Source organism: Leptonychotes weddellii, chromosome 15 (assembly GCF_054177405.1).
Source record: "Leptonychotes weddellii isolate Sample4059 chromosome 15, ASM5417740v2, whole genome shotgun sequence".
NCBI lineage: Eukaryota > Metazoa > Chordata > Mammalia > Carnivora > Phocidae > Leptonychotes > Leptonychotes weddellii.
In genome coordinates, this window is record NC_138383.1 from 32281261 (window position 1) to 32306013 (window position 24753).

General features: G+C 43.1%; 1 protein-coding gene and 1 pseudogene across 1 annotated transcript in view; one reads left to right on the plus strand and one right to left on the minus strand.

Moving 5' to 3' along the window:
* The window catches only part of AP2B1 (adaptor related protein complex 2 subunit beta 1), a gene marked incomplete at its 5' end in the record, with an annotated part of 84186 nt that extends 59433 nt beyond the window's left edge, over window positions 1–24753 (plus strand). Inside the window, 4 exons of the mRNA XM_081805344.1 lie at window positions 9683–9767; window positions 10717–10803; window positions 18126–18280; window positions 24381–24753. Of these exons, the coding sequence (XP_081661470.1) occupies window positions 9683–9767; window positions 10717–10803; window positions 18126–18280; window positions 24381–24455 (402 nt within the window). The remainder of the gene's footprint in view (window positions 1–9682; window positions 9768–10716; window positions 10804–18125; window positions 18281–24380) is intronic.
* Window positions 20773–21220, minus strand: LOC115940724 (large ribosomal subunit protein uL24 pseudogene; annotated as a pseudogene).

Sequence of the window (24753 nt, forward strand, 5' to 3'; positions counted from 1 at the left end):
GTTTCAGAGGTACAGATCTGTGATTCAACAGTCTTGCACGATTCACAGCGCTCACCATAGCACATACCCTCCCCAGTGTCTATCACCCAGCCACCCCATCCCTCCCACCCCACCCCCTACTCCAGCAACCCTCAGTTTGTTTCCTTAGATTAAGAATTCCTCATATCAGTGAGTTGACCCAGGTTCCTTATGAGGCACACAGCTGCCCTCTCCAGTGACCCTGTCCACATAGGCATGGTTCTATCAGAGTTATGATGACTGCTTAATTTTTGCTATACCACTGCCCTGTTAGAGTCCCACCAATGTGGAAGAACTTGCACTGATACTTTTTTCTAATTGGAAAAGCCAAAATCCCAGCAGTGGTCTGTAGGGCCCTTTGTGATCTAGCCGTGCCTTTCCTCATTGATTGCATCTGGCCCACCTTTCCTACTCCACTGTGGCCACACTGGCTCCCAGGCTGACCCTCAGAATTTGCTGAATTTGCTGTTTCCCATGTCTGGAATGTTCCTTTCCCAATCTGCATATCTGCATGGCTTACTTACCTCCTTCAGGCCTTTGCTAAAATAGTACCTTTTTAACAAGTCTTCCTCTGTCTGCTCCCAGTATTCTTGACCCTCCCTTACCCTTATTTTTCCCCAGAGCACTTATCCATGTTAAATACTGTTTAATGTGCTTATTCATTATCACCTCCACCTCCTCTCCCACTAGAATGCAAACTAAAAGGGCAGCAGTTTTTGTCTCTCTGGGTTTTTTCTGCACTGGTATTATCTCCCAGTGCCCGGAACAATAACAGTGCCTGGCACACAGTACTTAAATATTTGGTGTTGAATGAACTTTTTGTTTTCATTTAAGGAAGTGTTTACAAATATCAGATGCATGTGGTTCTTGAACCAAACTCAGCAAGGCCATCTCCTCATCTTAGCGAGCAGAGTATCCCCAGACACTGTCTCTGCCTGTTGTTTCGCAGTGGCCTTATAGCCTACCCCGACTCTGATTTAATGCCCTTTTACCTGGGTGGGTCTGGCCCTGGTCCCAATTTTTTTTTTTTTTTTTTTTAAGATTTTATTTTCCTTTTACCTGAGTGGGTCTGGCCCTGGTCCCAATTTTTTTTTTTTTTTTTTTAAGATTTTATTTTTAGGGCACCTGGGTGGCTCAGTCGTTAAGCGGCTGCCTTCGGCTCAGGTCATGATCCCAGAGTGCTGGGATCGAGTCCCACATCGGGCTCCCTGCTCAGCAGGAAGCCTGCTTCTCCCTCTCCCACTCCCCCTGCCTGTGTTCCCTCTCTCGCTGTGTTTCTGTCAGATAAATAAATAAAATCTTTAAAAATATATATATATTTTTAAGTGATTTCTACATCCAACATGGGGCTTGAATTAAAACCCTGAGATCAGGAGTCACATGCTCCACCGACTGAGCCAGCCAGGTCCCCCTCAGTCCCAATTTTACTCTGATCAGGGACTACAAGTTCAAATTCATTTTCTCTCAAGTGGGCAAAGCAAACAGAGTCTGTTGCCTCTTTACTCTGTTCATCAGTACTTGAAGGGGCAGGAGCACAGCACATTAATGGACCCTAATTCCAACATTGGAGATAACTAGGAAAATAGAATATGTTACTGTTCTAATATTTGGAGAACTTTTTCTGTTGCTAACCTATGTCTATGTGCCACTTTAAATAAAACAAATTACCACCATGCAACTATTTATTAAACTGCTATCCTAATTGCCTAAGACTATCTTGGATGATATTTTCAGAGTAAATTTGGAAGCTAAAGGGTGCTCTATAAGTGTCTTAGGGCCTCAGAGAAAACCAAAATCATTTGGATGCCTATAGGAATTAGAGCTGAACAATTCCTTTTTACTGTGAGACTAGAAAGAAGCCTTTTTCATAATCCTGATAGACACAAAGCTACAGGGAGACAAATTTTAATAGGAAGAGCAAAAAAGGTTGTCTTTTGCCAGTAGATATTCATTGTATTTTTTGCTCCATTTGCTAGAAAACAATTTTTTCAAATACTCAGAACAGTCTAACTTCTGCCTTTAAAGGGAAAGAGAACGGTAAAGAAAATTTTAAAAGTTAATGGTCTAGCACTTCCCAATTCTGGAATTTTTTCACTTGCTATCAGAAGAGTTTACTTTGGTAGGAATGGGTGTGATTGTTTATAAATTCAGAGATAAGGAGTAAAAGGGCAAGACCCCTCTAGGCTGACATCCACTATGGCGTGAGCTGTCATGAAGCTGGCACTGTGCTTTCGGCCCAACCTGCGGTGCTTGTGGCTTGAGTGACTGCCATGGGTAGGCTGCTTTTTCTGCCTCCACATGGTCGTCTTGTGTGAACGTTGTGACCTATCCACCTTGTTTCCAAATGGCTTTGAAGGAGAGGGGTTTCTTTTTTAAAGCAGTACTTGAGCGTCTGGTTTAAGTTTCAAAAGAATTACACAGTTTGATTCCAGTAGGTCTAACGCCGCTGCTGCTGCTTTGCCTGGGGGTCTTCCAGTGGACAGTCGTCATTCTGATTAACCCCTGCCCATACGAGATTTTGGCAGTTTAATCCAAGAGTCTTTTAAACTATCTATATCTGTCAAGAGTCTTTTAATCTATCCATACCACTTTACAATCTTCATCTTCTCTTTGGTGTTCTGGAGATTTAAGTTGGCCTGCGTTCTAATCTGTTCTAATTCGTGGTGTAAACTCTTTGGGAGTTTTTTGAGATTGAGATTAAGCAGATCTCCTGACGGGATGGGGACCACAGGAGGAGTCCTGGTTATTTTGGTTTCTTTTCACCTCCTTTCAAAACAGGGCCTCCTAAGAGAGCTTGGCTCTTAGGATCTCACTGCGGTTCTAAAGCCCCGTAATTACATATGCTACTAGAGGATTTACAGTTTAAGAGCTCATCTCGGGTCTGTTCAGAGCTTTCCTTTCCCTTCTAAGAGCTATTTGAACACAGAACCTTCAAATGCTGGAGTGCATGTTGTTGCCCAAGAGGGAATTAGAGACACGGCGCCACTGCTTTTAGCAGGAGATGGGGAATCTGTCACATTTTCCCTGTAAGGAGTTCCACTGTCCACGCACTCTTAACAATGAGAAGGTCCTAACCTTCTGAGGGTAAGCAAGTATGGCTTTTATCTGTGATATGCACCAGGTTGTTACTGTCTGAGGGCTGCTCGGTGGCCAGGTAATCCCATCTCATTTGTTGGGTGGAGTAAGAAAGAATATATAGCTAGAGGGTTCTTGTTTGAATCTCCCTCTTGGAAGTAAACTAAAGAAAGATGCTGTTCAAGTTCAAAATTTAATTAGTATCAGAAGGAAAGTAAATTGACACTTTCTGTGGCAGGTCTCCTGATTATTTCTGCTATATTTTTCACTGTAGTATCTTTTCTCCTTTAAACTTCAATTTCTGAGAAGTCTCAGTTTATTGGTCAGTGGAGTTTGAAATGGAACACCATGTTTATACTAAAGATGGTAGATACTTTTTTGGCATTGACCAGGAATGTAGAACTACAGCTAGTAACTCCAGCAGCTAGCAGAAAGAGTTACCTCTGCTTGAGTTTCAGACGACATACATCACACAGTTGTGTGCCATTAAAAACCTGTCACTCAGAGCCATTCCCCGAGGATCTGTGGACTAGGTGGTGTGGTGCTTAAAACACATCTGAATCATCATTCCTCAGAGAACTGGAGATGGTTGGCGTCACTGCCTGGTCCTAGCTTGGACCAGCCTGCAAATAATCTTTCCAAAAGCTAAATGGAGAGGAGGAATGAAAGAAAAAAATATTCTTCAGAGACTTGGAAAGGTCACAAGTGACGTCATGGAAGAGTAGATGATACACTCTCAGAGGTGAGCCGTGTGCCATTTGCCTGGGTCTTTCCTGTGGCAGTGCCTCCTGCGGTTCTCTCTGGTGCGAGGCCGCACTTACAAGAGTTCAGACCGAGTTCATCTCGTACCTTTTTATAGTACTTCTGAGTACACTGGGACAAGGTTAGAATATTAATTTAGCCTGTTCGTCTCCAGCTGTGCACCATAAAGAGGCTGCAGCTACTGCAGCAGCCTCCCTATACTATGGAAGGAAACTAATTGCTGGTTACAGGCTGAAGCTGACAGGCTGCACTTTCCCCAGCAGCCACTGAAAGTAACTTTTAAAAATCATTATTATTATTAAGCATTTATAGCCCGCTCTTGTGTTTTCCAAGTGCCTCATAATCATTTCTACTTGCTCCCCCTGTTGATGTCCCTGAGAGGCAAGTTCATATTGTCATGGCCACATGTTGCACGTGACGGAGCAGAGGAATAGAGGATTAGGTCATCTGCTCTTTGGTACCATCTGTGATCTGTTTTAGGCATCCTCCAAGCAGAAGCTGAGGTGTGCATTCTGTTCCTTTGCCCATTGAATCCATTTCTTCACTGCTTGCCCTTAACATGGTGTGTATTATGGCTTTTATACTTTCTTGATGGAAACTTACAGGAAGAAATGTATTTTACACAGTACACACACACAACACATAAAGCTGAAACAGTTTTGGGAAACATCACTTAACTCTTCATGAGATGCACTATGATACTTTCCATTTTATTTATTTATTTTTTTTAAAGATTTATTTATTTATTTTGAAAGAGAGAGTCTTAAGCAGACTCCCCACTGAGTGTGGAGCCTGACGCAGGGCTCAATCTTACAACCCTGAGATCACAATGACTTGAGCCAAAATCAGGAGTTGATGCTTAACTGACTGCACCACCCGGTTGCCCCTCTATTTTATTTTTTTATACCAGTTTCAACCCACTGTATTAATTTTAAGAAGCATCACTTGGTCATGATCCACAGTTTTTAAACACATTGCTAGGAGGTACTTGAAGCGAAGAATACACGTGGCACGTTTTTCCTGGAGCATCAGTCTTACTCAAAGGTAAAGGGATAAACACATTTTCATATTAAAACATATAGATGCATTATGGAATAGCATGGAACTTCAAAGAAATTTTGTTCTTATGGTGGGCTACTTCATATTATACCCCCAATCCTGACCCTTCCTGCTACTTCCACCTCAGTATATACGTCCATACTTTCCTCCTCTATTAAGGAGGTATGCTAGAAAAAACTTGGAAGTATTGTCCTTTTGGAAACTTTAGACCAAGTTTATGTTGTCTGAACCTAAATGGTTTTCAGGTACTTTGAGTAGTATAATTTACAGGTAGCATTCTTATTGAGTGCTCTGTACCAGTCACTGTTCTAGAAACTCAGAATACCGTAGTGAACAAGAGACAAAAACCCCTTCTCTCATAGCATTTATATTCTACTGGGGAGTGGGGTATGTGTGACACAGGGACAGGCGATAAACCAGCGAATAAGTAAAATAGTATGTCAGATGAGGGCAGTGGAGGAAAAATAAAGCAGGAACTGGGATAGGCAGCCCTGGAGTTAGAGATCGGGTGGTGTGATTTTATAAATACGTTGGTCATGGAAGACCTATGTGGAAAGATAATATTTGATTAAGCAAAGCCCTAAAGGAGGCCGGGAATGAGCCATGCAGATTTCTGGAGGGAGAGAATTGCAGACGGAAGATACAGCAAATGCACAAAGCCAGCCACAAGATAGCAGAGTACCTGTTATGTGCAAGGGAAAACAGCAGGCCCCCGTGGCTGACATGGAGCTAGCAGGGAGAGAGTCACAGCACATAACACCAGAGAGGTAATAGGCTTCAGATTATAGGCAATTGTAACTTTGGGTTTTATTCTGAGTGAGATGGGAAGTCATTGGAGGTTTGAGCAGAGAGGTATTTATGAGCTGACCCACATTTTAAGATCCCTCTGGCTGCTGTGTTGAGAATAGCCTGGGGAAGCTAAGTGTTATAGGGGGTGGAGGAGACAGGTGCAGAAGCAGGGGGACTATTAGAAGGCTTTGTGGTATTCTATTTACTGTGTTTGGAAAGACAGCAGGAGGTTCTGTTTTGGGATGGGAGGGGAGATCAAGAAATTGGTTTGGGACATGTTCGTTTTGAGATATTAGTTATCCAGGTGAAGATACTAAGGCAGTTGGTGTATATATGTTCTGATTGATTTCCCATAGGCGAGCTAGGCATTGATTTTAAAGCTCTCGGAAAATAGTTCTCCAGCTTGTCTGGATTATGTCTTTCTATTTTGTAACTGTTAGGATGGTGAATTTCAAAATAAGAAAGCTCTGAAGCAATCTATATTATACTCTTTAAGGCTGACTCTTTAAGGTTCTATTTGAGAGGAGCTGCCGTCCAGGTTAGAATTGAACTGGCTTCATACTGTGTTTTTCCCTTGATTCTTTTTGGCCTAAACTCCTAAGGAGTGATTGGCATATCCTTGGAGAATCTAGTATTTGGGTTGTGATTTACTACCTGTGTTATTCTTAGCATTGGGATGTTATTTTAGCTCAGTGATTTGAAATAAAAATAGCTTTTATCTGTCATCCCTGCCTCGTTGAGTTCCAATTTGCCATGTTAGTGGGATTATGTTATGCATACAGATGATAATAGAGGTAGAAAAGGGGTTGGGAAACCAGTGTTTCGTTCCATTTGCTCAACATCTTCCCCTTAATTTCATGCAGCAAATATTTATGATGCTGCTAGGATGCCAGTGAAAGTGAGAGCCCCTGCACTCAGAGCTCATTATGTTGTGGGTGAGGCAGATGTAAACAGTTACTTTATCTTGTGCTAGAAGTGTATGCACTGGGTGCTGTGGGGAGGGATTAGAGTTTTCCTGAGAAATCTTAAGCTTGAGCTGAATCTTAAGATTAAGTAGGTCTTTTTCAGACAGCTGAAGCTTCAGGAGAATATATTAAGCAGATAGAACAACATGTAAGAAGGTACAGAGCTGTGAGTTTCAGTGTTTTTTCACTTACGTCTAATATGGTTATCTTTTATTATGAAAAATTCTGAATAAATAGGTAAAAGAGATGGTGAACGAGGGAATTTTTCTTTCACAAACACTTGTTCTATTACTTTCTGTAAGCCAGGCACCATTCTCAGTGCTTTGCTGCAGATGTTAACTTACTCTTCTCCTAGCAGCTCGTGCATTGTCTCCATCTGCAGACAGGACCCTGAGCTGAGGACCGCTTGCCCAAAGTCACACAGCTAGTAAGTGTGCCGGGGTCAGAATTTGAAATCAGGTGGTCTGGTCTGGTTCCCAAACCACTGTGTCTGCTGCGTCTGATTTGGGTGTCCCAGCTTCTCAGAATTATTCTAGAGCAGAAGTCCAGGGATAGTCTTCAGGATGTCCTGGAACCCCTGATTGTATGTTAAAATGTTGCATGAACGTTTTTCAGGAAGAGGGTCCACGACTTCTGTTTGTCAAAAGGGTCCCAGGGCAGAATGATTTAGTACTACTCACCTAGAGGAGTTTTTCATGTCTTTTCCATTGTTAAAGAGCTCCAATTAGAAGAAGGATTCCCTCAAAAGAACAAGATATTTACAAGCCTATTCAGACTTCTTAGCTGACATTGTTCTAAATTAATTGCTTATCTGGTTGATTTTCCTAGGGACTTTTTCCAGAATACACACACCAGGTCCCAGATTTAGATTGTTATTTACATGGGATGAAGCCCTGACATCTGTTTTGAAAATCTCTCCAGGTGATTCAATATGTCTTTGATTAAGAACCACTAGTATAGAGGCGCCTGGGTGGCTCAGTCGGTTAAGTGTCTGCTTTTGGCATCATGATCCCAGGGTCCTGGGATAGAGCCCTGTGGCGGCTCCCTGCTCAGCGGGGAGTCTGTTTCTCTCTCTCCCTCTGCCCCTTCTCTCACTCGCTCTTTTTCTCTCAAATAAATAAAATCTTAAACAAAAAAAAAAGAATCGCTAATATAATCCCCTGAAGGACAAAGATGATATTTTCCATACTCTTCATTGTATCTTAAATGCTTGGGACATCGTAAACCTTAATGAATGTTTGAATGAATGGCACATTGTGAAATAGACTGCTTTTTATTCAAAGATGATAGTAATGATAATCACTCGCATTTCACATAAGACCTTTCTATAACCCAGACAGGCTCACCTACACCACCCAGTTTTCCCTTCCAAATACCCTTTACAGAGCCTTGCACTACCTCAAGATCTTGGTGCCCTTATTTGAAGTAAGAGTTCTTCTCTTATTGCTGAGTACCGGATGAATTAGAGAGGTATTACCTCTTTCCCGGCAGCCCACAACTGATACAAATCTTTCCAAGTGGTGCTCGAGTGCATCTAAAAGGATGTTTGAGGACCTCTTCCCAGGGGTTAGTCACTCTGCTTATATTTACCAGACTCAAGCTTTTTGAGAATCGTGCTGTCTCAGCATTTTGGGCATCAGATTATGGGACATAGGTCAGAAACTCCTAGGGGATTTGTAATTGAAAAGCACAGGTTGCAAAGAAAGTAATTTGATGGGCTCTTCTGGGAGAGAGAGAAGAGAAAGATGGTGTCAAGTAGACATAAGCACGTTATAAAGAGGAAATAAAGGTACTATTGAAGCTGGGGGAGATGAGTTGATAATAAGCACAAAAGAACTGGAAGAACTTGAAAAAAGCATATTTGGATCCCATAGCCAAAGTTTTGATAAAGAACTAGATATGCTGTTGAAGTGTAGACATTGGCCCCTAAGGGGCAGGGGGATAGCACTTTTTTACTTTATTTGCTTAGAGCAAAATAAACAAGAAATAGGCATGGTTACCAATTATAGGACTTGCCCAGAGAAATGTTTTCCAGTGATGCCAAGAGCATAGATGGGAGAGTTATTAGTGACAGAAACCAGTGGGAAATGGTGGTTTAGAGCAGTTCTCCTCCTCCTCCTTTCCCTTCGTACAGTCTGTGGTTTTTGTAATGCGCTGCAGTGAAACCTGCCTGTTTCTGAGTATATACACCAATTAGTGTCACCCCTGAATAAAAGTACTTAGTGTAGCTTTTTAGAACTACAAACAGCATGCTCTGAACTGAAGGGGCCGTGGTAGAATTGCAGCCTACCTAAATCAGAAGCTCGTATTGTGAGGAGAAAATGCATTTCTTCGCTTGCGGCTTTTCCTTCTTCTAGTCATCAGATTTAACAGTGGTTGACCCAGCAAGCTTTTTCCAACTGTAGGGCTTAAGAAACAAGATTTTATAAGAGAAACAACTTTAAAACTTGTATCTGGGGCGGGGGTGGGGGCTGTATGGCACCATTTACTTTGGAAAGAGGAAGAAATAAAGGTTTAGAGTCAAATTTGCATTTGATCCTGGTTCTTCTGTGCACTAGCAGTGTGACCCTGGATGTCCCTTAATCTTTCTGAACTTCCATTCCTCGTCTGCAAAATGGGAGGGGAATGACACCTACTTTGGGATATTAATGAGAACTAGAAGTAATATCATTAATAGTACTTAGTAAGTGGTAACAGGAGCTACTATTAATAACCATAGAAACAAATAATAACTGAATGGGTTATTCTGGGTGCAGAACTTGTGCCTTCGGTTTATCCCTCCAGGGGCTCCTTCTGGAAAGAGGTAGAGTTGCAGGTTCTCAGAGTGCTCCAACAGTGGAATGAGTAAGGATGTGCTTTGCAGCATATGGGCTGGTAGGTCTTGATCTGGGGAGTCCTGCAACTGTCTAAAAGAGGAAGGAAATAGAGTGATACATTTCTAGACACATACCGCTCTTTCCCTCCTACCTGGCTTCCTATGATGTCCTAATTTTCCCTCGTTACTTTCCTGGCAGGTGGCTGTGAAAAACAATATTGATGTCTTTTACTTCAGCTGCCTCATCCCACTCAATGTGCTTTTTGTAGAAGATGGCAAAATGGGTAAGTACATCCTCCTGTCCTTCTGCCAAATATACCTTTGCCCTTCCTCTGAATGTCAGGCAGAGCATAGCCCAGAAGTACAAGTTCTTTTGAGATTTTTTTTTTTTTAAAAGGGAGGGGGGTAAGGCTGTTTTAAAGGTCTACTACTTGCTAATCATATTTATTCTCCTGAGTCACAGTTGGTCTTGCCTTGCTGTTGGTCTCTATATCACATTGCCAGTTATCTGAATAATCAGTCACTGCAGCACAGAGTAAGTGGTTTGGTGACAAGGAGATGTGGATTTGAATCTCACCTTGGCTGTGTATTCGCTGTGTGATTGTGACAAGGTGCTTAACTTTTCTGAGTCTCCGCTTGCAAGTTTGCAAAGCAGAAATAGTTATTGTAAAAGCTGGATGAGATAATATATGCAAATTGAGCACTTAGCCAGCCCTGTACTAAGTTCTTGCTGTCTCAAAATAAGAATTCAATAATTTGTAATAAACATTAATAATCCCCATGTGGTTGTTGACGTTTCTCTCTTCCCTTACTTATGAAACCACCGTCTAATAAAACTCACTTATACTGGTACATATTAATTGTATTGGCACTTAATTGATTTGATTCTTACAGTGGCTCTTTGGGTAGGCAGAACAGATGTAATTACATATGATGAAATTAAGGCTCAGAAAGATCACAAGAGTTACCCAAAGTCATGAAATAGGAAAACAGTGGAGCCAAGACTAAACTCTAGATGTCAACTTCTCCCGGTATATCTTAGTGCTGCTAATACGAGATTAATTGGTGTGGAGTGTAGCACCTCTGCATAGCTGAGAATTGGCTCCAGTTCCAGGCCGCTCCTGGATATGTTATAAGAGCCAGAACTCCAAAAGAGAAATTATGTAAGGCACCAGATATCAGACTTTCGACAGACTGTGCACACCCTTCCTTTCCCTCTGCTTCCCTATACAGAGCGCCAGGTCTTCCTTGCCACATGGAAGGATATTCCCAATGAAAATGAACTTCAGTTTCAGATTAAGGAATGTCATTTAAATGCTGGTGAGTAATGACTGAATTTCATGTGCATCTTATTAGATATTTGAAAATTTTGTCTTAACTCTTCTTTCCACATCTACCTGTTTCTGGTGGTTGTATGGTAGATATTTGACTTGTAAACTTCTCTTTAAAAACTTCAGGTACTTTGATACAGGTACTAGATTACTTCCAAGCTAACAGATTTCAGAAACAAACTAGGATGGGTCCATCCACCCAGTTCTTCAGTAGTCAAACCCGTGTTAGTCGTGTTATGTGTGCATCGTCCTGTGAGCCTCAGGTGACTGAAGCGCCAGTTGAGGATGTGCCCCTTCCCGGGAATTAAAAGGACTCTCTCCTTCTGTATCAACCTGTGGTATTGGAAGAAAGGTGACTCTCTGAGATCCTTAGGTAGAATCTTGTGTTTGTTACTAAACAAAAACACATCATAGTTGATTAAATTGGCCTTTTTTTTTTAAGGGGCGCTTGGGTGGCTCAGTCGTTAAGCATCTGCCTTTGGCTCGGGTCATGATCCCAGGGTCCTGGGATTGAGCCCCACATCGGGCTCCCTGCTCAGCGGGAAGCCTGCTTCTCCCTCTCCCACTCCCCCTGCTTGTGTTCCCTCTCTTGTTGTGTCTCTCTCTGTCAAACAAATAAACAGAATCTTAAAAAAAAAAAAAATAGCCTTTTTTTACTTGCCTTGTGTCAGCTTTCATAGGATGATACTAACCTCTTTAATCATCATTACAAAGCCCAGACCCTTCTGTAGTTCATTTTATTACTATAATAGAACATCAAAGCAGTAACCCAAGAGGAGAAATAGTAGCTATCAATCCCTAGCGCTTGATAGTGATAGGGCTTGTTTCACGAAGTTTCCTCGGGAATGGAGGGGCCCTGAGCTCCGCATTGTCCTGCCTTGGTCCCAGTCACTCTTTTTTGAGACTAGTGCACGGCTTTCTGAGTTTGAATGAAAATGAGCCTTGGTGCTTAGTCAGTACTTTCTCTTTCTTTTATCTATTTTCTTCTTGTGTGTTGGTGGTTCTCGTCTGGGGTTTTCGGCGTGCTGCCATCCCAGTGTCCCTAGAGCGTTTCACTGGGAGGAAGAGGCAATATGGGACTACAGAGAAGGGGGAGAAACTCACGGTCCTCTCATTCCAACCTTTTCTTTTTAACTTTTGTCTTTGGGGCTCTGCGATGTATTCATCCTCTGTGTTCAGACAAATCTTCTCTTATGGGGCTTCTCCTGAGCCTTTGGAGAGGTGTCTGAGCAGATAGTCTTCTATAATTTCCATTGTAGTAACTACTGAGTTGATTCTCTTCAGGAACACCACACATCTGCCTTCTTCCTAACATATTCTTGGTCTAGGTTTCTCACCCTGACTGGTTATGTATGCATGTTTATTAAAATCTACATTTTTGCTGCATTTTCACCAAAAAATCATACTCAAATTGAGCTGCTTTTGGTGCCATATTCTAGGTAGATGACAGTGTTATCTGCCTTCTCTGAGGTTCACAGTCAGTTACCACAAACCTCATTTCATGAGTGTAGGAGCTTGGGTAGCCTTCCAAGGTATAAGCTGTGCTTCAGGAAGCTGTCAGGTGTAGAATCCAGAGTGGCTCCTGGTGAGAACCAGAGCAGATCCTGTTAGAGAGGCAACTTCCGTACCCAGCTTGGAAGAGACCCTTCATTGTAGTCACTCTTGTGGTAGTTGATCCTATGGCAACGTTTCATGTATTGCTCTCCTGAGAACACTTGTCCTTCAAAGAATAAAAGGGGGTTCTGTGTCAGTTAAAGCTGAAAAATGTAGCATGTGATGGGCCTCTGCTAGAAGTTGCCATTGCATGTGAGTGCACATAAAAGCTGAGGAGTCTGCCATTGAGGAAACATGTTTAACTCAATGTGAACTGAATTTATGGACCATGGAATTTAAAATTGCAAAATGCTTATTTTTAACATCTTGTGAAACACCAATGTTCCTTTTTTTTTTTTTTAAAGGTTTTCTTTTTAAGTAATCTCTACACCCATCGTGGAGCTCAAACTCACACCCCCGAGATCCAAGAGTCGCTCGCTCCACTGACTGAGCCAGGCAGGCGCCCCAACACCAGTGTTCCTTGAGCATGATCTGGGGAACACTAGCCTATAGAGAACAAAAAAAAAAAAAGGCACAGAATAATTGGAAAGAAGATTTGGTCTCAGGGGCACCTGGGTGGCTCAGTTGTTAAGCGTCTGCCTTCAGCTCAGGTCATGGTCCCAGGGTCCTGGGATCGAGCCCCGCATTGGGCTCCCTGCTCCGTGGGAAGCCTGCTTCTCCCTCTCCCACTCCCCCTGCTTGTGTTCCCTCTCTGGCTGTCTTTCTCTCTGTCAAATAAATAAAACCTTTAAAAAAAAAAAATTTGGTTTCAGACATCCAGTATGAAAGGGAAATGCTTTTTCAAAAAGAAAAGAGAAGTTTGGATGACTGAGGGTTTTAGTCTGGCCTGCCAAAATAATAGAAAAGATCCCCCTGCTTCCAGATTGGAGTTCTGAACCCTTATTGAACCTTGGTGTACATTTATGATCTTGCCAAAGAGGAGGTGTCTGGCCTTCCTCCCAGTGGGGCTGTGTCCTCTGCTGTAGCCTGGCACAGTTTCTCAGAGCAAACTCAGTTCCGATCAGTTCTGCCATGGCTTCATGCCAGTGCCTCACTGCCTTGGGTGCTCCAAATACCAGCAAATCAGTTTCTCAGTGACACACCACTTTATGGCCGCACCGCACATGGAGTGGAAGGGACAACGGCCACTTTTGTTCTCTGGGAGCCCAACGCCATCATTTTCCCACACGAAATCACTGCTAATCTTGCAAGAACACTTCCTGCAACTAATCCTTTCTAGCTTTTCCTCTGCATCCATCCCAAGGTCTGGAGTGGCCTGGCCTTTACATTTCCTTCCAGTCCTGAGGGCTCTATTAACAGTATGTTTCCAGGTTTAGTGCCTTCTGATTCAACACCCTGGGTCTAGCTGGGAGCTAAAAATACCATCCTTTCCAGCTGATCTGCCCTAATCACAATAGCACCAACACTTTAAATAGCTTTTCTATGCCAGAGTAGACATTTTGACAGATGGAACTAACACTCTGAGGGCTATAGGAAGTCACAGGCTTTAAGGACTTTACCAACCTAGCCTTCTGCCTTTTCTTTTGCTCTTGCATTTCTTTCTAGAGAAGAAACAAGAAACCCTCTTCCCAAGCCTTAATAATTAATCAGATCTTAATAGAAAGGTATGTACGTAGGGGTGCTTGTGGTACCACTAGTTGTATAATATTAGAAAATTTTAAATCTTGAAGGCACTAACGTATGGGCCTCCCTGCTTCCTAGCACTTGTCATCTCTTTTGGTGTCAAGAGTTCTGCATGAATCTGTTTTACAGCCTACCATGATAGCTACATTTGGGGTTAGCATATGTCTGGGACCACTGTCTTAACTGCACAAGAACTAGTTGTAGCTCTAGAAAGGAAATCTTTCTGGCAAGCAGTCTACAAGCATGTTTTTTTAAATTGTTTATTCTGAAAAGCTTAGTGGCATATTGTGTCTCTAAACACTAGTTAGGCACTACAGTAAGGGACGGATCTTTCTTCTGGTGTGGGGACTTAGGTAGGGGTGAGTTCTGTTTCTCTGGTTTGCTGTAATCCTCCCTATCTTTAGGACATTTCATAAATGAAATGCTTCGCTGGCCAGCACTTAAATATAGTTTGGTTGCTCAAGCAGTAAAAAGTGTTGTTTTTGGCAGTCATACTAGTTTTGGATTTGGTTGGCCCCAAGTGCAAATTTCCCCTTTCCACTCTCTAATACGAGTACCATCCTCCCTCTTACTGCTTCTGGAAGAAGTGTGACCTTAGCTAAAGTAGGAAGATGAAGACCACATTCACACCTCCTCAGAGTTTAGGCCCCAGACTCAAAGAGCCAGCTTTGGGAAAGAAGATGAACCAGAAGAAATCACAACTGGAAGCAAATATAAACCTATTTGACATCTTTTCTTATTCTCTCCTTTGGGGCAGAGCTCCGTGTCTTTACATTTCCTTCTCATTCTCAGATTCTCACAACAGTGGTAAGATTACATCTGATTTCCCAGGAGTTCAGGTGTGTAAAAGGAAAAACTATGATATCTTGTCAAGAAGTGTATCCCAGTCAAGAGGCACTTGGCTGGCTCAGTTGGAAGAGCATGCGATTCTTGTCCTCAGGGTCGTGAGTTTGAGCCCAGCGCTGGATGTAGAGATTACTGAAAAAAAAAAAAAAAAAATAGGGGCGCCTGGGTGGCTCAGTTGTTAAGCGTCTGCCTTCGGCTCAGGTCATGATCCCAGGGTCCTGGGATCGAGCCCTGCATCGGGCACCCTGCTCTGCGGGAAGCCTGCTTCTCCCTCTCCCACTCACCCTGCTTGTGTTCCTGCTGTCGCTCTCTCTCTATGTCAAATAAATAAATAAAATCTTTAAAAAATAAATAAACAAACAAACTTAAAAAAAAAAATGTATCCCAGTGTGGCTGGGAAGCCTCCTTACATCTGGTTCCCGTTGGTATTCTTAACAGGAACATTTAGCATAGTCTCATTACCCTTTCATCTCTATATCCTCAAGCTCAAACCTAATATCTAAGATTTATAAAAATTGGGCGCCTGGGTGGCTCAGTTGGTTGGGCATCTGCCTTTGGCTCGGGTCATGATCCCAGGGTCCTGGGATTGAGTCCCATGCCAGGCTCCCTGCTCAGCGGGGGCCTGCTTCTCCCTCTGCCTGCCACTCTCCCTGCTTGTGCGCTCTCTCTCTCTCTCTCTCTCAAACAAAATCTTTAAAAAAAAAATTGACTCACACATACTTATGTTCTAGAGCCCTCCCTTCATTTAGTCTTCTGGTAGAAATTCTATACAGCCATTCTGTAGGAGCAGAGCCAGGTCTCTGGCCAGAATGTTTCCTAAATGAATTAAAGTTTACCTTCATTCAACTTGTTTGTTCTACCTGGCTGTTTGCCCCATTTTCTAATTTTGGAAGGCTGAATGTGTTTGTGTGCTTCCATTTCTTAGCCTGTCCTCTCTTCCGTAAGTGGTGACATGACGAGAAGTCTGTAGGAACTTGGGCTTTGCTATATACACGGTCTAGAATATGTCTGTGCCTGTGCAGCAAGGCGGCTTTTCAGTAAAGGCTCCTGTGTGTGTGTTCTGTTTCCTTGGAAATGGGCAGGAGCCTTGAAAGTTAGGAATGGATTTTACAACTTAAAACAAGCCCCCCATGCGCCTGGGTGGCTCAGTCGTTAAGTGTCTGCCTTCGGCTCAGGTCATGATCCTGGGGTCCTGGGATTGAGCCCCGCATTGGGCTCCCTGCTCGGCGGGAAGCCTGCTTCTCCCTCTCCCACTTCCCCTGCTTGTGTTCCCTCTCTCGCTGTGTCTCTCTCTGTCAAATAAATAAATAAAAAATCTTAAAAACAAAAAACAAGCCCCCCATGTCTTAAAACAAGACATTCCTGTCAAAACGCATTAGCCAAACTCCAGCTGGTGGTGTTGCCTAGCAACTCAGTCTAAGCTGCAAGAGCCCTTCATTATGGGAACCAAGGTGGCAGAACTGCCTGACCCCTGAGAAGGTGATTAAAAAGCACGTGGAGGCCCCCTCCTCCACGTATTGCATATAACAACCCAGAGATAGACTTTTGAGCTCCTCAAAGATAGCCGGTTCTTAAGCTATAGCTGCCCTGCTTGTTGTTGGTGAAAACCTTGGAGGGAAAAGGGAAAGAGTCAAGTCACAACTAAATGTGGTGCAAATGTTTAGTGACTGGCCTTTTGTGCCTCCTCCCCTGAGCTCTCATTGGTTTGAATGTGAGGAAAAGACATGAGAGGAAGAACTGCTTCCAAAATTAGCCAGCATCCAAGCAGGTGGGGGTTTCTAATGCCAATGGCAGTACATCTAGCCCGGCGTCTCCAGCCCCAGAGTCAGAGGCTTCTTCACGGGGGTTGATGGCAAGTACCTCTTATATCCCAGGTACCGTGGGAGGCACAGCGATGAAAAACGCCAGGGTCCCTGTGCTCAGAGAGCTTCTCTAGGAGAGCAGGGAGGCCAGCCATCATGGCATCCTTTTCCTAGAGAGCACAACAGAATAGGATGGATTTTTATGTGGAGAACTCCTGAAGTCAGCACGAGTAATTTCGAATTCTCATCAGAAATGAACATCCTAAACTTATCAACAAAGAAGCAGTGTTTATCGTCTCTATTCTTCAAGTTTCTTTCTCTGATGCTTCGGCATCTCTCCTCTTAGCAGAGAGAGACCAAGCAGTGAGAGAGCGAAATGACCTTTCCTTGCAGACCTTCGTGTCTCTTTGATGTGGTAGTCGCAGGGAGGACCCCAAACACCAACCTGTTCTCACCCTGGGTTGGTGACTCCAAAGGCCTCTGCTATGACAGCTCAGGGTATATAGAGCCTGGTGGCAGTCATCTTAGCGCAACTTCATGCTTTCTTAGTCTTTTGTTGAGACTTTTTCTTTATTTATTTGGAGGCATGATATTCCCTGCAGGCTTAAGAAATCTTTTTTTTAAGCATCCAGGTTAATAAACTTGACTTGCAGGATTTCTGCAACTCTGTGCCCTTTTCTGATCCTGGCACATGAGTCCAGAGTGGCTCACGGTGAAGTAGAGAGTAAATGTGGATTTGGTCATCAGTCTGTGTGTTCCTTTGGTCATCAGTCTGTGTATCCCTGTAGCTCTGGGATCAGTGTTCCAGAAATGAATGCCAACACGGCAGTCACCGTGGCACCACCCATACACCCATTGCTGTCCTTGCCCTCTTCGGAGCATTTTTATCTGTGTAGCACCTAGTTTAAGACTACCCACTCTGCGGGGCACCTGGGTGGCTCAGTCGTTAAGCGTCTGCCTTCGGCTCAGGTCATGATCCTAGGGTCCTGGGATCGAGCCCCACATCGGGCTCCCTGCTCGGCGGGAAGCCTGCTTCTCCCTCTCCCACTTCCCCTGCTTGTGTTCCCTCTCTCACTGTGTCTCTCTCTATCAAATAAATAAATAAAATCTTTAAAAAAAAAAAAAAAAAAAAAAGATTACCCACTCTGCTGACCCGCCATAATCTCCACAGGTAATATTTTCACTAGTGTTTAGTTGCACCTTACTCTGTTTTCTGTCCTGGAATCTGTTAGGCACTTCCGGAGCCTCTTCCTCACCCTGTGCTATTGTGGGAGAAGGGCCTTCTGAAATGTGTGCGTGCGTGTGTGCGTGACAGCACTTCTCAGGAGACTGTGTACACGTGTAACCTGGCTTGTAAGGATGTCAGAAAAGTGCATTTGTTTGATACTTTAATTGAAGGTATTGAATTTTGAATCTGTGTTCCTAGACACTGTTTCCAGCAAATTACAAAACAACAATGTTTATACTATTGCCAAGAGGAATGTGGAAGGGCAGGACATGCTGTACCAATCCCTGAAGCTCACGAATGGTATTTGGATTTTGGCTGAGCTACGTATCCAGCCAGGAAACCCAAATTATACGGTAAGTCCTTTCTCGAGGTAGATGAGATGGGTTCTTAGCACGGTGGAAAGACCTGGAGGAGGTGCTTCACATCCCAGATAGCCAAAACAAGCAGTCAATCAAGAAGTCCCCAGTGACCTCCTTGGAAGACCTTCTCTAAGGAGTGCTGCGGTACTCCTTCCCCTGGTATATGCTGAGTGACTCACAATACTGTGCATGTGGTGCTCTGACAAGCTGCTCTCAGAGAGGGTTGTCTCCATAGCTCATTTCAAGAAGGCCTTCTTTCCTGCTTTTAAGAGTTCATGACCTAAGGCTGTCAGAGTCCTAGACACATGAGCCTTTTTTTTAGCAGCATGTATGCCCCAAAGACCGTGCTGAGAAAGGTGAGGCAAAACTGGGGCACACCTTTGGAAGGCTGCAAGGGGACTGTAGTTTGGAAAAACTCCTTCAGGACCATACTGGACTAAAATTAAAATCCTGGCAATATTTTTAGAGCAGGAGCGATTGCCTTGAACAACAAAGACTACACTGCAGGCACCGGACATGTGTTTGCTGTTGTGAAGTGTGATCTCCCAATAGGATGCTGCCTGTCATCGCCTGTTGTAATATAAAAGCCCTTGGGTTGGGGACAATATCTTATTCTTCGGTTATCTTTGAAGCTTCTTAGGCTGTTTTGAAGGAAGGGACGGAAGAGAATACCGTTCAATATTGAATAACTGAGGAAGCTGAACAGAAGACTAAGGGGGCATTTTAGCCATTTAGCTGAGAAAAGCCTATGACCGCATTCCTTTATTTTAACAGCCAAGTCTGTTTTCATTAGCATTCATCAAGGGAATAGTACCACCCAGAACTGAGAATTCTTGATGTTTTCCCCACTAGTTCCCTCCCTTGAAGCAGCTGGGAGAGAGAGAGAGTGTGTGTGTGTGTGTGTGTGTGTGCGCGTGCGCGCGTGCACGCATGCTCGGTCCTATCAAGCTAGATTTTTGTGAGTGGGAAACTTCAGGCTTCCTCCATGAAATAGACACTCCTCCCACCCACCTTGTCCTCCAACAGTCTTGTCTTTTTTGGAAAGAAACTACCCCATCATTTACTTTGAGTTCCCTAAGAAAGGAAAAAGCCCTTCTGTGCTGTTCCTGGAAGGGCTGGTCTTCACTGTAAAATCAAGGTCTTGTAAAATAACTCCCATTTTCTTCCTTAGAAAGGTGCTCAAAGAGAGAGAGTGTGTGTGTGTTTTGTTTTGTTTATCATCCACCATCTTATTGTATACAATCTTTCATCTCAGCTAAGTTAAAGAAGCTGATTACTCCTAGTATGCAGATGAGGAAACCAAAGTTAAGAATGATTAGCGACTTGGAGCACCTGGGTGGCTCAGTTAGTTCAAGTGTCCGACTTGATTTTGGCTCAGGTCATGATCTCAGGGTTGTGAGATCGAGCCCTATATTGGGCTCCGTGCTGGGCGTGGAGGCTACTTAAGATTCTCTCCCTCTCCCCCCTAGGCACCCTCTCTCCCCATCTCTTTAAAAAAAAAAAAAAAAAAAAAGAATGATTAGCAACTTTTTCCAAGATCATGTAATTTGTTGGTAGGTGTGTTGTGCTTAGAATTCAGGTTATCTCTTGACCCTTCCTACCATATTCATTGTAAGGATAGCAAGAATTTTGAGAAGGACCTCTTAATGTCACCATCTTAAACATAATTTAAAATTTCTTAACTTTTTATTTTGAAATAATTTGAGACCCACAAAAAAATTTTAAAATAGTTCCAAGTTCCCATGTATCCTTCACCCAGTTTTCCCCATTGATAACATCTTACACACCCATAGTACATTTTTTTTTTTTCTTTTTCTTTTTCTTTTTCTTTTTCTTTTTTTAAGTAGGCTCCATGCCCAACATGGGGTTGAACTCATGACCTGGAGATCGAGCGTTGCATGCTCTACCAACTGAGCCAGCCAGGCGCCCCCATACTACATTTTCAAACAGGGGATTGATGTTGGTACAACACTATTAGCTAAACTATAGACCTTACTCAGATTTTTCCAAGTCGTACATTACTATATTTTGTTGTTGATGGTGGTGGTCTGGGAGTGTACAGCACTGTGCTGTCTCATCACATGTGTGTAGACTTGTATAACCACCACCACCGTCAGGACATAGAACCATTCCATCACCATGGACAAATTCTGTTCTTGCTTTCCCTTTATAGACTCTCACCCAGCCCTAAGCCCTGGCAACCACTGATGTTTTCTCCATTACTATAATTTTGTCATTTTGAGAGTGTTATATAAATTTAAATTCTTACAGTGTGAAACCTTTTTTGAGATTTATTTTTCCCATTTAGCACCATACCCTTGACGTTCATCCAGGTTGTTAGTGTGTATCTGTAGTTCTTTTTTATGACCAAGTAGTGGTCCCCCATATGGATATACCATAGCTTACCCATTCACCTGTTGAAGGACATTTCTTCACCTACATAAATATTTTTTTTCATTTTAACAGTTTTTATTTAAAGTCGTATATAAGATTACTTCACTCCTGCTCCTTCTCAGTTGTTTCTTCTTTATATTTGCCCTTTTCCTTTCCTACTTGGTGAGATTGACTTTCTGTTCGAGGATCTTTTTGCAGTCTTTGTACACTTAGAGCCTAGTGCTAACCACCTTGCCAGGGTGAGTGCCCACATGGACAGTCGTCCATCCACCTTCTCTCGCTGCGCTCGTTCAGTGTAGATGACGTATTTCTTCCTGTAAACCTGGACGACTTTGCCAATTTGCTGACCTCTGTAAAGTGTCCTCACACAACCTGTACTTCATCATGCTTTCGGATGGGCATGGATCGCACATTGTACTTCTGTCTCAGCTCTTTGGAAAGCGGGGAAGACATAATCTTCCTGTAAATGTGGGAGGGTGCATTGAAATGCCTTTTACGGTTCCTGCTCTGGTCAGAAATCACAAAGGGATTGAACTTCATTTGGCTGCTGGTGCTTCAGTAAGGGCTGCAAAAGGAAAGGGCCCCCTATATATTTTTTTAATTTTTATTTTGAGATAATTATAGGTTTATGTGCAGTTGTAAGAAATAATCCAGTGGGATTTTGTCCTCATGGTGCCTTTTTTTTTTTTTAAAGATTTATTTATTTGAGAGAGCAAGAGTAGGGGGAGGGAGAGAATCTTAAGCAGATTCCCCGCTGAACATAGAGCCCAGCGTGGGGCTTGATCTCATGACCTTGAGGTCATGACCTGAGCCAAAATCAGGAGTTGGATGCTTAACCCACTGAGCCACCCAGGTGCCCTGACTCACGGTGCCTTTTTATAGCCACACCCACCTCCCTTCTTTCCTTATATTTATAAATGGTAAATTTGTTTATACTTCCTTGCCCTCTTTCCTGTTTTCCATCCATCTGGTGACTGGGTTCCTTCTGTCCACAGAACAATCCAAATTTTCCCTCACAGCATCTGACACAGACCTAATCCATTCACCTAAATGGTGCTGCAGACTTCAGAATCCCTTGGGCCCCTTCCCTTCTCTCCATCACCCTAAACACCCATTACAATATTGATCTGTCTCCAGTATTGAGGAGGAAGGAAATCTGGTTGAGCCAGTACTAATGGCAGGAGGACCAATGGTCCCTTAGCCTCCTAAGAGGTTAATAAATTATTCCCACCCCCCACCCAGTCCTTATAGTATTTAAACGTTTATCCTATAAGGATGAGGCCCCATCATTCCAAGTAACTACATCTTATTTGGAAAGATAAATTGTCTCTGGTGGGAAAGTGTTCCAAACTGTAAACCAGAAGTGGATGTGTTAAGTCCTTGGCTTACTTAGCCATGAGAGGTGATTCTTCTTTCCTTGATGGGTCTAGTTGGGTGACATTCCTGAGTGGTTGGTATTAAAGATGTGTCGCATAAATAGACCAGCAGTTCAAAAGTTAAAACCCTAGTAAGGTCTGTTTTCCCTTAGGAGTCATACAAAATGAGACCCAGAGTCCTAGCTTTATTTTATAAGTCAAATTATTTAGCTGCTTTGTTCTTTATGTATGTTTCCCTTTTTTACTTTCTTCAGGAATTAGCAAAATCCTTTTTCTTTTCTTTTTTTTTTAATTCATTCTAGCTTGTCTTAGCTGTACTAGTTGGAAAGCAAGGATGAGTTTAAGTCTAAACCTGACCCTTTGTTAAAGGTTGGCATGGCTTGGCAGGCCAGGGTTGGGTTGGGGGTAGTATGATATAAGGGGAGAGAGAGGGAGAGATTGATTCTTCCTCATCAACACCCCCCCAGAGAGCAGCAGAAACTCAAGAGTCCAGGCCTGATCAGTCCATGACTACTCCCCCCCCCGCCCCCCCAGTGCTAGCCTTGGCAGATCGGGTTTTTGTAGAGGAAGGCAACATTTCCTTATCAGTCATGAACCAAAAAAAAAAAAAAAATCAGTCTCCCAACTGGTAGATCTTCAAGTATTGTTACAAAGATGTGGAAGAAATATTTTGGGGGGAGAGGAACCACCCCTCTTTAGTCTGAGAGTTAACTCCCAAAGGCTGTTCTTATTCTTTTTAGCTTCCTCTCCTCCTCCTCTTCTGAACCCACTTACTCTCCCACAAGAATTTTCCTCAACACTGACAGTGGAGAGACTGTGGAGGAGGATTGCCTCTATAGGGAGCTTGAAAGTCAGGGACATGCCTATAGCTGCTGCTTTGACCGAAGTAGGGAGCTGTTTTCTATGCATATTTATACTCTTAAAGTAGTTGGGGGTTTTTGTTTGGGAGTGTGTGTGTGTGTGTGTGTGTGTGTGTGTGTTTTTACATTTGTCAGAATTGTCTTCCTGATTAATGTCAAGCAGCAACTTTGGAAGTGCCTTAGAAACTGACTATTAAAGCTGTAAATAAATAGAGCCTCTTTTGATGTTCTTTTGTTTGGTTGGTTTAGTTTTATTTTTTGCCTTTTGGGTTTTTTTTAAGTAATCTCTGTGCCCAAGGTGGGGCTAGAACTCACAACCCTGAGATCAAGAGTTACATGCTCTACCAACTGAGCCAGCCGGGCGCCCCTGTTCTTTGTATTTTTTAAATTTGACTTTCAGTTTTGAGGATGTGAGTTTTTTCAAGAAATTCAGGGCTGACCAATAGCTTGATATTTTTGCCAAAAATATTCTCACCTTTTGTGTACTGTGTGAAATCATCTGGTGTCTCTAGGAATAAAGAGGTAAAATAATCTCAAATCTCATAGGGCTATGTGGCGAAAGACAACTTCTGCCTGTCTGCCCTAATAAAGGCGGACAATGGTGTCTGTAATGCAGAAAGCAAACGTTAAATTTTCTGGTTCTAAACGCAGTTTGCAGGCTTCTACTGTTATGTTATTGTCAATAATATTTGTCCTAATCTGATACGAAGATTTCAAATCTGGGTTTAAGTTTTGTGCTCATTGACCCCCAAAGTGAAAACCTCAGTGTTCAACACTGAAATCATGTTAACTGTTTCCGTGTTGGGTTGGTGACTGTGAGGCTGGAAGAAGCGAGGTGGCAGGAGTGTCCGTTTTGCCTGTTGGAGGAGGCTGCAGGTACATGAGGAAGCTGTTGCCAGGAATTGCTGTCTGCTTATACTAAGTCTCTTGTGTTCTTGTTTTCCTTCCCTCGCAGCGTGTTTGCTGTCCTCGGTGTAATACAGAAAGGACCTCACTTTTATTTCGCTCGATTGTACACCCTCCTGGACTGGGCCTGACCTAAGCATCCTTGTTTGAGTGGGAGGCTGGGGCAGGCAGCTGAAGTGACCACCAGCGAGTTAGGGTTTAGCCCTTCCTTTCTCATTTGGTAACAACCCCTGTGACTCTTAGCAAAGCCTTGGAGCAGCTATGCCCCTACAGTCAGGGGTTTTGATGTGTTTAGTATTACTCTTGGTATTTAGTGTTAGTATTCCTAACCTCATGGTCCCACAGAGAATGTAGATGGAAACACAGCACAACTTGACATTGATTAAATTGAAAATGTAAAACCCATAGAACTTCTTAACAGAATCTCCTGGTTTGGCTTCTCAGTGATAGAAGCTCCTCTCTCTTTGAATCAGAAAGAGATTTTCTTGAACTGAGTCTTGGATACCTTTTGAGCTCATGCCAGCCTCCATCTTAATCTTCTCCTTTTCCTCCTAACAGCTGTCGCTGAAATGTAGAGCTCCCGAAGTCTCTCAGTACATCTATCAGGTCTACGACAGCATTTTGAAAAACTAATAGACTGGTCCGGGGCCCTCTGGCCACCCTGTGATTGGTGCAAGCCAAGAACTCTTAACTGGAAGAAATCGTATTGCCGTGTAGAATCTGAACCCAAACACACTGAGGCCGCCCACCAAGGTAGTGACTAGTCTAACCTGTGCTAACATTAGGGCACAACCTGTTGGATAATTTTAGCTTCCTGTGAAAATTTGTAACCACTGCTTCGATCACACCCCACCTCTTGCCACCTGCCTCTGCGATCTGTCCTTACTTGTGAGCTTCTCCATAGTGTAGTTTGATATTTTGTAATTGAGAG